The 12236-nt window shown below is 27.7% G+C and overlaps 1 protein-coding gene across 1 annotated transcript; it reads right to left on the reverse strand.

Moving 5' to 3' along the window:
• Positions 1-8200: 8200 nt before the first annotated feature.
• Positions 8201-11095, reverse strand: LOC120066976 (abscisic acid 8'-hydroxylase CYP707A2-like). The gene is made up of 7 exons (XM_039021415.1): positions 10714-11095; positions 10301-10619; positions 9738-10124; positions 9478-9646; positions 9259-9365; positions 8962-9080; positions 8201-8857 (listed from the first exon to the last, which is right to left on the reverse strand). Exons 1-7 carry the CDS (start codon positions 10911-10913, stop codon positions 8764-8766), a joined length of 1395 nt encoding a protein of 464 aa, XP_038877343.1. The 5' UTR covers positions 10914-11095; the 3' UTR covers positions 8201-8763.
• Between the last annotated feature and the right edge of the window lie 1141 nt (positions 11096-12236).

Raw genomic sequence — 12236 nt, forward strand, 5'->3', positions numbered from 1 at the left:
TTAAAATTTTATTATCGACTTTTCAATCAAAAGATTTTGTGCATGTGTTGTAAAAAAAGTCTTAGCAACGTATTAAACAAAACTCAAATTCTTAAACTAAGAATGGAAATCCACTTTAAAAACTAATATATATATTTTTAAATTATTCTCTATCAAAGATATTTCATAGAAAAATAAGGAAGATAGAGATATGGACAAGATACTTAGGAAAAATTGAGATATAGGTGTTAGAAATTATTTAGGAAGAGATTATTAATATTGATTTAATTTTATGATTTTTTTTTCATAATATAAATTTTCGGCATAGAATAAATTTATGGTGTTAACTAGTATATCTATATTATTGGACTCTTTTTCCATTTTTCTTTAATTAATAAAATAAAATAATTTTATGATTATTTCCTAATACAAGGTATATTTTCTCCTATTTTAATTATTCTCTCTCTCTTTTTTAATGGTTATGTGAATTAGAGATTAGAGGATAAAATGTCATTTTTATAAAAATAAATAAATAAATATTCAACAATTTTTTTCCCTTAAACAAGAAGTTCATTTAAAAAAATTTTTAAAAAATCATTTAAAATATTATACAAAAAATTGGCTTTTCTTTGCTTTGTCTCTTCATAAAGTCAATACCTTCGAAAAACTATAAAAGAATTACCCACTAAATAATAATTAAGATATGTTATTTATATCAATTTTATTTCACAAATTTTATTAACATCATATTTTAATGTTATTCATCCAAATATTTTTTATTTGTTCTTCTCTTTTGATAGTTCTAAATTTCATACCTACTATTTAAATTTTAAATTTAACTATAAGTATTCATTCCAAAAAAATTACCTTTAGAAATTGTCATAAATTTTCAACCACATTAAAGTTCTCATATCCGTGGTAAATTAACTTGTTTTTTACACTATTTTTAAATTACTTCATTCCACGTGAAATATTTACTAATTAAATCCAATGAAAGTTGAATCAAAATTTTATGTTAAATAACAATTAAATCACAATTTAAAATTTAATCTATAAATTTATGTCAAGAAAATTTTAAGTTGTGTTCCAAGATTCAATTATTAAACATAAAATTCAAATTTATATCAATTGATTAACAAAGTGCAAACTTGCTTCGAAGATCTAAAGTGAGCCTATCTCAAACGATAATTGACATGTAATTTTCTTTTTGAATATGTTCAAATCTACATTACCCACTAATTGAATCAAAATGTAAAAAGAAAAAAAAAAAAAAAAAAAAAAAAAAAAAAAAAAAACACATATCGTTTGGCCCAAAAGGCTTCTAAAACCTCATCTTTCCTTTGATTATTTTTTTTCAATTTTCATTGTTATGTATATTGTATTACAATATTTCATCGATATTTTCGTATATTCATATGTTTAACATCAATTTAAGAGGTGAAACTTGACAATTTCAGTATAGCGTGAAGAAATCTATAAAACATAAGAAAATGGGCAATAAAATGTCATCAATGTAGATAAAATATATAATAATAGACATTTTAATTAGTTTAAAAAGGGAGATGTTTATTTATTAGTAATTTAACAATTTTTTTTAAAAAAATATTTCTTAATAACTTTTTTTTAGAAATTTTTATTGACAGTGATATTTTATCAAGATTTTTATCGACATTTTTGTAAAATTAAGACTTAAATATTCTCATTTGACATGACATTTTAAAGTTTAGTGTATCTAATTCTCCTTTGTTGACAAAATGAGCTTAAGTGATGTAGTGCCTGTACTGTCGATTTCAAAATTAGAGGTTTGATTTTTCACCCAACATATTGTCAAAAAAAGTATATATATATATATTTGTATTGTAGCCTATGTGGCAGTGAATGTTGTGTAAATGAAAAGTTGTTTATATCATTTAAGGACAGAGAAATTGAGGACCAAACAACATTTGCATCAACAAACAATACGATTAGAGTATAATTAGTTGATAATTCGCATTGGAATGTCTTGAATTTGTTATCTGACGTTTCAAAAGGTCTTGCTATAACATTCTCTCTAATAAAATTGTTATTTCTCTATCCGGTAGACATAAGTTAACACACTATTAGTAAACTACGTAAATCTATATATTGATTCTCTATTCTTTTAGATTTTCTGCATTCTTTACTTGTCAACGTCGTAACCATTTGAAAAAAAAAACAAAACATGGAAGCAGTATAGTGTGATGATGTAATGTATGATTGAATTAATGAGGAAGTTTGAAATTAATCACAAACAAAGATTCAATGCAACGAAATGTCAAAAACAAAACTTGGCATTCAAGATGAGGAGACAATCATAGAAGGAAGCTCCATTACGATAATGCAATTAAAAGTCAAATTTATGATTGATTGCTCCATCATTTCTAAATCTACAATTTTTCTTTCTTTCTTTTTTTGGGTGAATGAGTTGTAGATTTACAAATCCTCTTATGATTTTTTTTTTCTTTAATTGAAGTGAAATCAAAGCAGTAGATTCTATTAGTTGATTTTATGTTATATCATACACGTGTCAATAGTTTGATATGTTACAAATCAATTGAATATTGTATTTAGTAAGTGAATTGAAACATAATGTTAAAAATAAATTAGAGCAAGATGACTTTTCTTTTAAATAATCTTTTAAATCAATGAAAATATATATATCAAAGAATGGTTATATTGTTAGAAATGTTGAGACTTCAAATTTATGGAAATGTTGATACTAAAAATGTTAAAAATATATAACTTGCGACGAGTGAATTTTGGTTTACTAAATAAGTCAAGATCTAATCCTAACTTATATAGAATAAAGAAATATTCATCTGATCCTTATCTTAAAAGGGAAATGTAAACTCCATCTCAAATCTCCTGTTGATACATCATTGTAGTTTAATATGAGGTCTATCTAAAAAAACTTCCGACTTCTTTTTTATTATGAAAATCTTATATTGACTTTGACATCAAAATCCATTTTCTTTGTTTTACTAACTCTCTTTTCACCAAATTACAAATTTATCATTATTATTTTTCCCGTCCAAATTTACTAAGAATATTTAAACTAACAATTTATTATTAGTATTACATTTACATTAATGATATGCTTTGTTGATATTTTAATTATATTTTGTGGAGATGTTTTCAAATATAGGAAAATAAATTAAAATATTTATAAATATAGAAAAATTTCAATGTCTATCTGCGATAATCAGCAATCAATCGTGATACTATTTTATGAGTCTATCGTAAATAGATGATGATATTTTATTATTATTTGTAAATATTTTAAGTGATTTCGTGATTTAAAATAATTACTTTATTTTGTGATCAATTGTGTTAGAAAAAAAAATGAAAATTTTCAATTAGATGAAAATTTAAAACCCTAATTTAAAGTCCGAAATTGCACAAGTTGTGGCCAACTTGATATAGAATTGTATAGATATGCATTGAATATGACAAACAAATAAAATAAAATGATAATGATAATAAATAAATAAATAAATAAAACTAGAAGATCTGAATGAAGCATGCAATCTTTTTTTGTTTTGTTATAAAAGATGGCAGCCACGAATCCAAGCAAACCAATATCAGTTGCTTCTGTGGCGCCACGTGTCCCTCTCATTATTTGATGATAATTTCGCTTACTCTCGCCCACTATCTCTATAATAACTTTACAGCTACTAAATATATAATTTTTCTTAGATTTTTTTTTCTCTATTTTATTTTATTCCAACAAATATTGTGAATTCAACTTTTGACTTCATAAGAGGGAATAGATGAATTACTAAATAAGGTTCATGTTCGCAATTGTATATTACTGTTATTCAATTTTGTTTTCATTGTGCAATTAACATATTAAAACTTTGTTGTTATGTTCTAATAATTTTAGGTTTGATTATAAATTTAGTTTATCAAATTTTATATTTGGCTAACAAATATTTTTCAACTTTTAAATTTGTATTTGATAAGTCTATGAAATTCAAAAATATCGAGTATCCTAGAATTTTAATTTTGTATCTAGTAATTTTTTCACATATTCAACATTTTTAAAATTAATAATAAATTTAACATGATTTTTTTTTAAAGCATTGATTATGTAGTAGGTTAGTTTGTGAAATTTAAAAAACGTTGAATGGATCAAGGATCTATTAAACACAATATTGAAAAACTCTTGGATTTAGTAGATACAAAATCGAAAGGTTGATAACGTATTAGACACACTTTTTTTTTTTGGGATAATATATAGGGTGGGGGATCAAGCTTTAGACCTTGAGGCTGACATTACAAAGTCGTGTGAGTTGAGTTATGCTCATGTTAGCATTAGACACATCCTTTAAAGTTAAAAGAATCTATTAATATACATATTATTAATAGTTAAAAGACCTATTTAACATCAAACTTAAGAGGGTGTTTGAGGTAAGAAGTAGAATAATGGGGAGAAATGAATTACGAAATCTAAGGAGTTGTGAACTCTTGAGGCCCCACGGTGTAAGTGGTTGATAAGATATAAAAGTTGATGTGTTTATAGGAGTGGGACTCACAAATTTATTGGGCCAAACAAGAAGTGGAGTTCACAAACCCCTTACTCTTACTTCTCAACTCCTTTGACCAAACACACCTTAAAAGTTCAAGGTCTAAACTTGTAATTTTGTTTACTTTTGATTACACTTTTAGGGTACAAGCAGGTCGACTATTCGATTTTTCAGTCAATTCTTACTAAGTTATTTAATGAAAACAAAAAGTGTAAAATATTTTGTACACCAACTTGTTCGAGTCTATAATTTGAGGGTTGTATCAATTAATTTATACACTAACAAAAGTTTAGGATTTAAATCAATATAATTAATTCAAGACTGTAATGGACAAACCCTCCAAAATTTAAATGTATAAATATTGATATTTACCAAAAAAAAATATTATTTTAAAATTTGTTTAGTAAAACTTCTGGAATGATATTAAATAATCAGAAGTGTATATATACCTATATTAAAAAGAAAAAATTTCAGAAAATAAAAAGTATTATATAAAAATATGAAATACAATTTTGTTTTAATTTAATTAATTATTTTCAAATTTCTATTTTCAGATTCTCTACCCGTAATTGAAGAGTAAAATCGAAATTTAATTTATCTTTTATTTTTAAGACAATCTTTTTGTTGTCTCAATATTTTAAAATAAAATTGGTAAGCACTGGCAAATAAAGTCAACGAAAGCAGCCACGGTTAGCAGAGAGTACTTGCACAACGTCTGAACCATTAATCCCACATGATGGGGATGGAAAATAGCTGGTGTAATTATTAGGCTTAATTTATATAATATTTTAATTTAAAAAATATATTTATTTATAAAATATCAACGCAATAATAGTATTAATAAATTTAAATATCCTTTGTGCTAAAATCCAATGAATATATGCATGATTGATGTAGAAATAAGGTTCAAAGTTGCACTTAAATTGAATAACATTTCGAACTAAATTGTAACTTAACCTAATAATGGGCACCTACTTCATCATTTTTTTTGGTAATTTTATTTAATAATGACCTAATAAGATTTCGTGTCAATATGAACATGATTAAGTGGTAATTAGTATATATTTTATTATTATTGTTATTATTTAATTTTAGGTTCAAAATTTCAAACTATCGTTATTATACTAGATCGATTTTTCTTACTAATTGTGGTTGAGTTAACAAATTCAAGTGACAATATAAGATAAATGCCAATCTAAATATACTCTACTAGTTGAAATAATGTAGATACATGATAGAAAGAGGTTGATTTATTCTTATTATATGTACAACATTTAGGATCAAAGTCCAAAAATGGAATCTCCAAAGCATATTGTATTTATGTACATTTCTTTGTAAGATTAAGAGTGGACTTGACAAAATATGCATGATAAATATATTGGAAGAAGACACTCCTAAATTATGTACTTGAACTTGAACTTTGAGGTGATTTGATAAAAGTTCTAAAGGAAAATACCATTGGTGAGTTGTTTTTCTTTTGGCTTAAAATAAAATAGAAACGCTGACAGAATGACAAATATGTAAACAAAAATTTAAATGTGATCGATCATCATTTATATAAATTGACGTGACAACTAATATGTAAAAATTAATTTCTTCACGTAAATGATTTTAATGATATTTTTCAGATGAATAAATAATAGAAATTATCTAAATCTTTTATATAGTTGCAAATATATCATATATTTTCTATTCTTTATTTTTTAAAAAAATAAAAATATTTTTTTTTGGAGTAATTTAAAATTTTAATGGCATAAACAAATTTCATAATTCAGAAGTAAAACTATGACTTTGTAAAAAAAGCATAATTGATTTAACCTATTCATCTTCAAAGTTGTGTCCTCTTTCAAAATATGTTAATATTTTATAATACTATGAAAGTAGAGAAAATTGGATTGATTTAATGTGTAGATTAAATTCATTTTGAATCTTTCAAATTGGATTAAGTTGAAACGATCTTAGTATAACTTTGTTTATGCCATTTTGAAACGATCGTTATACTAAGTTTGAACTTATGCAGAACGAATAATTATCTTCAGAACAAGATTTATCAGAAGCGTGTCTCAACCATATTCTGATTTAGTCTTGAGTTCAAACATTATTATTATATATAGTGTGTACTATAATTAATATATCCAATTGAGGTGCAATCAATTTACTAATTCATATTCAGTTCTTACCCATCATTTCTCCAACAAAATATTCTATTTATAAGTAGAATTGAAGTCCTTTGAAACATTAATATTAATGATTTTACAATGATAACATTGTGGAACCCTCCCTTCAACCACGTCAACTTTCTAGTTTTTACATTTAACTTTTACTTATTTCAAACTTATCTAATTAAATTTTCACCATTGTCAATTTTTCTTTAGAGGTAAGAAATTAATAGCCAATATTCAACATTTTCTCCTCCTTTTTTGGAATTTTTTTATAGATAGAAAAAATATTAAACATTTATATTAAATTTTTTTATTTTGTATAAATAGTTTCCTATTTTTTTATTTTTGAAAATATTTTTTTCTAATTAAATGAAAATTCAAACATAAAACCAAAATAAAAATTCCATTCATATTTCATAGATATTTCAGATATTCCCATTTGAATATTCAATAATTACACAGTCATAAGCCAAGTCACGTGGCTTTTTTCAATTGGAAATACAGAAGAATCTATTTATCATAACATTTTTTTTTCTGTTGAATAAATAATAGTCATGAGAAAGTCAAAATTGAAAGAAGGAGAGAGAGAATTAAATTCCCTAATTTTATTTAATTATTTAAATATTTTGTTGTATGTGAAATATTCAAAAGGGTTATAAGGGTAGATGGGATGATTTATTTCCAGCATTTGAAGTCAACACGTCATGGTCATGTTTGGCTGTCTGTTCATTGTTTGACTCATAAATACTAAAATAAGCAAATATTCACTGCATCGACGACTTTTTTTTTCCATAAAAGTTTTATACTTTTTTTTTAAAAAAAATTACATAAAATTCTATTTTAATTCCTAAAATTTTACGTTCATTTATTTTAGTCATATTTTATCAATTTTGTATTTACTCTTTATGCATGAAAATTCTATTCCCAGTCCATCATTGAAGTTATCTTTTCATAAATAGTTTAACATAACATCTTCATATAAACGAAAATGTCTAATTCTAAAATAAATATATTGGTATAGTTTTTCATTCTAAATTAAATTTAGAATCCTATATATATTTTTCAAAGATGCAAGTGATGGAAAGATTTACAAAGTCATTATTAGCGACTTTTCAAGACACGGTTCATGAACAACCAACATCCAAACTATGTGAATAGAGAAATTTGATGAAGTCGAGGTTACCATGCCCCACTAACTGTTTGGAAATTAAGGTCATCAAGTGTATATATAACAAACGAGTCAAACTCACAAAAGCATATGGGGAGACATGTTCATAAAAAAACAAGAAACCATAATAATACAATGACTATCGATATCTTACTCTTGAATAAAAATATGAACTATCAATCCATGTCATTACGGGTCTACTTGTTACAAGAGACGAATATCCATACCCATAAATCCAATATAAAAATAGTTAAGATTAGTAACATATAATTTGCTATTACACATCATCGGTAGATCTACTCATCTAAAATACCCTTTTTACCCTTATATTTATTTACTCATTCAAATAACTCGGAAGATAAACTCTTATTATGATATACTTATTGGCCTTGCGGCAATATTTTTGGTTACAACAAAAAGAAATTAAAAAAAAAAATGGTATGTAAAAGTAAATACATCAATCATTCCTTGAGGACTTTTCCTCTTCATCTCAAGAAAATTGTAAAATTTAGAGAAAAAAAAAAAAGAATAAAACTCAAAGAAATCAGAACCGTTGATTTTTTGTTGGAGATATTGTTGTTGTTTGGTTGATGTGGCTGAATTAGCCTTCATCTTTCTGAGTTGGGGTTTTTAAAGTATATCCAAATCTATAACTAATAATGACTCTTTTTTGAGTCAGAAACTGTCCCCTTTTGCCCAAAAAACAAGGTGGGTTTTTTCTTTTTTCTTTTCTTTTGAACAAAAAACAGAGCATTTGCTCTGTTTCTTCTTTTTAATCACTGATTTTGATTTGACTTGAGAGAGCAATCTTTCCAAGGCACTGTTTCTCCATTTAGAAACTCAAGTTTTTGAAACAATCTTGTTTTTTGTTTTTTTTTTTTTCCTGGGGTTATTTCTGTCTTCTGTGTATTTACTTTTTGAGAGAGATTCTTATTGGAAGGCCATTGAGAGGTAGGGCAAAAGGGCCATATTGAATCCCTTCTTGTGCACCAACTACATTCCACCTGCATGAGTTTCAAATAAAAAACCGAATTAATTACCATAATCTAAAACATGTGTGTTGTTATGGTAAAAGTAAATAGTAAAATTGATCAAAATTTTACCGTACCTGTACTTGGTGGTTAAATGATGGAGTAGAACCAGCATTTCCAGCTTGGCTAATTCATTTCCTGGACAAGAGTGGGTCCCATTGCCAAATGGCATGTAGGTATTGGGTTTTTGAGAAACCTGTTCCAATCATATCAAAACAATCATTGAATTTTTGGCCTTACTAAATTTGTAAGAAAGAAGGGGAAAATAAAAATAAAATAAAATAAAGGGTCCAACAATTTCCATCAGAATCATTTCTGTGTGTTTCTAAATGAAGTAAGTAAACAATAATAAATATTGTCCTCTTATTTTTTACCTCAAATCTTGAAGGATCAAACTTGTTAGGTTGAGGAAAAATTTCTGGGCTGTGATGAATGTTTCTGAAAAGAGGCAAAACTTTCCATCCTTTTGGAATCAAATATCCTGCAAAATAGGCAAATTTTTTCAATTGAGAACACAAATTAAGCAAAAAGGGTATTGATTTTACAATTTAAATTTTAACTTTTTTAGTAATTTTTTCCACCCCTTAACTTACCATCAAATTCAACATCTTCCACTGCTTCTCTGAATGTAAATGATAAAACTGAAGCCATTCTCAGAGTTTCTTGAATCACCCTCGAAGTGATTGGCATGTTTTTGGTATCAGCCCAGGTGAGATTATCGTCTCCACTCTGTTTTTCTTTCATTATTGCTTCTTGTTCAGCCTACAAACCCCAAAAACAGAGGAGGGTTAATTTTCTAAGCTCCAAAGAAAATGAAGTTGGGTTTGTAAAGAAGTTGGGAGATGATCCTTACTGTGACAGCTTGAAGAACACTTGGGTTTTCTCCTAGGTATTTCAAGATCCATGTTAGAACACTCGCGGTCGTGTCCCGAGCTGCGAAGATGAGACCGATGACGTTATCGGCAATCTGTTCATCGGTGAGGCCTTCCTTTTCACCCATGAAAGATCCGAGGAGGTCGTTGTGGTCTCGCTTCATTTCCCTTCTGGTTGAGAGGATCTTGTTTAGGATATGTGCTAGCTCTTTCCTTGCTTTCATGGCCTTATGGAAGAGTGTTCCGGGCAGGTTTATCGGCATGGAATTGTAGCCTTTTTCGAGAATGTAGTAGCATCGCTTTAGGTCTTCGAAGTAAAGAGCTTCGTCTTTTCCGAATATCGAAAGTAACGAAACCTCGAATGCGAACTAAAGAAGAAGAGAAAGAAAGAATTAGGTAAAGACACCAACTATTCAAAATGGTGCTAAGAAAAACAGAGTATTTTTAGCCTAACATATGAATAAGAAACAGAGATGCTCTGTTATACTCTCTGTTTTTTACTTTGTGTTGTTGTGACATAACAGAATTGAGGAACTTTACGTACCATCTTCATTTCTTGGAAGGTGTTAATAAATTGTCCATCCCATGATTGAACAGTATTTTTAGCAATGGATTCAATGCTGGGGACGATGTTTCGAATGGCCTCGGGCATAAAAGTTCGGAGAACGAGACGTCTCAATTTGGAATGGTAATCACCTTGATGAAAGAAAATAGCATTTTTGCCCAACATCCTCTCTTTACTAACTGGAAATGTAGGCTTAAAGAGATGAGCTTTAGTGACCAACACAAACTTTGCAGCTTCAGGACTAGAAACCATCACACAAGGATAACCCAATATATGGGACTTAAAAATAGGACCATATCTGCAAAATCAAAACAAAAAAATTCATCAAAACCCAAAACATGAAGACAAATAGCCCAATAGAGAGAGAGACAGAGAGAGACGAAGAAAGTGACCTCTTCTTTTTTGAGGCAAAGAAGACATTGGGATCTTGAGAGTAGAGTTGGAGGGTCTCACCCAAGTAAGGCCAACCCATAGAGCCCGGCGGAAGGGGAAGTTTCCGACGAGCCGGGGCGGAGAATTTGAAAAGATAATGAAAGAAAAGAAGGACGAAAAGAAGGAGGAGGAGGAGGAGGAGGACGGGGAAAGTGAACATGGTTAGAGGTAGAGAGTGTTTGTTAATGGAGGATAAAATGGGAGAAGAAATTAGGAGGATGAAGAAAGAAGGGATTAAGAAAGGGGTATATATAGTGTTTTGATGAAGTAAAAAGGAAAGAGGCAACGAAAGAAGGAGAGAAACTGAGAGAAACACAGGAAGAGGTTTTCAATACAGCTCAAGCCGCACACACGGAATCTCCTTCCAGCTCATTCTTCTCTCTCCATAAACTCTACTTCTAGCAATTCCCTTTCTTTTTCTTTTCCTTTTTTCTCCCCCAATTTTTATAAATACAAAAATTAAAATTTCATCCAATTATAAATTTACAAATGTAATTACAACAAATTTCATAATTGAGAATTAGTTTGTGTAATTTCTCTTTAAAACAATTTTTTTTTTTTTTTTTTTTATAAAAAAAATGGTGTTTTTAATTTTGGGATGAAGGCAAGGAAATAAGGAAAGGGACATTGAGAGCACGTGTCCCAAGCCAAAAGGGCTACAAAAATAGCGTGTGGGGGATCCCTATTCCCTCCAATATATAATTTATTTAATTTCTTTTTTCTTAGATAAAGAGTGGCGCTAGTGATTAGGAGAGGTTACAAATTGTAATCAAATTAATTTAAATTAAATTAAATGTCCTTTGGCTAAGACAAAAGGGGACTTTGTATTATAAAATATTTAACAATCTTTGGTATTATTATTTTTATATACACTCACCAATCTACTCTTATTCATTTTCTTTAATTATTCTTACCTTACCTTTCTACTTCTTTTGTATTCATTCTACTCTCCCCTACTCTGACTTTTTCCCCCCCCCCCCCCATTTATTGTGTCTTTTAGATATAGTGTATATTTACACGATATAAATTTAATAGATTGACTAAACGTATAATCTTTATGTAAAATACACGTGGCTTATGTATTACATGTATATTCTTTAAGAAATAATTTTTTTTTATATCGACAAGTCTTTTCTTTTACTTTTAAAAGGAATCGATTCAAGTTTTGAATACGTGTTGATTTGTTAAAAGTTTCACAAAATTACAAATATAGACAATTTGTTTCATAAAAATGGGAGAGAAAGAGAGAACTCGTGTGTTGGAAGTAGTCATATAATTAACATTTTTTTAAACAATACTAACAAAGTCATCTTTTGTGTGAGATTTGTTAATTGTCTCACAATCTCCTCATGAAGATTTTTAATCACATTAACTTCAACCTAAAAATCTTAGGTGTGTGATAGAGCTAGTTAGATCATGCAACCAATTTTCTCTTTTTTTCTCACACGAAATTAGACACATTTTTTGGTTGTAACGTATTTTT

The sequence above is a fragment of the Benincasa hispida genome, chromosome 1, assembly GCF_009727055.1.
Source record: "Benincasa hispida cultivar B227 chromosome 1, ASM972705v1, whole genome shotgun sequence".
NCBI lineage: Eukaryota > Viridiplantae > Streptophyta > Magnoliopsida > Cucurbitales > Cucurbitaceae > Benincasa > Benincasa hispida.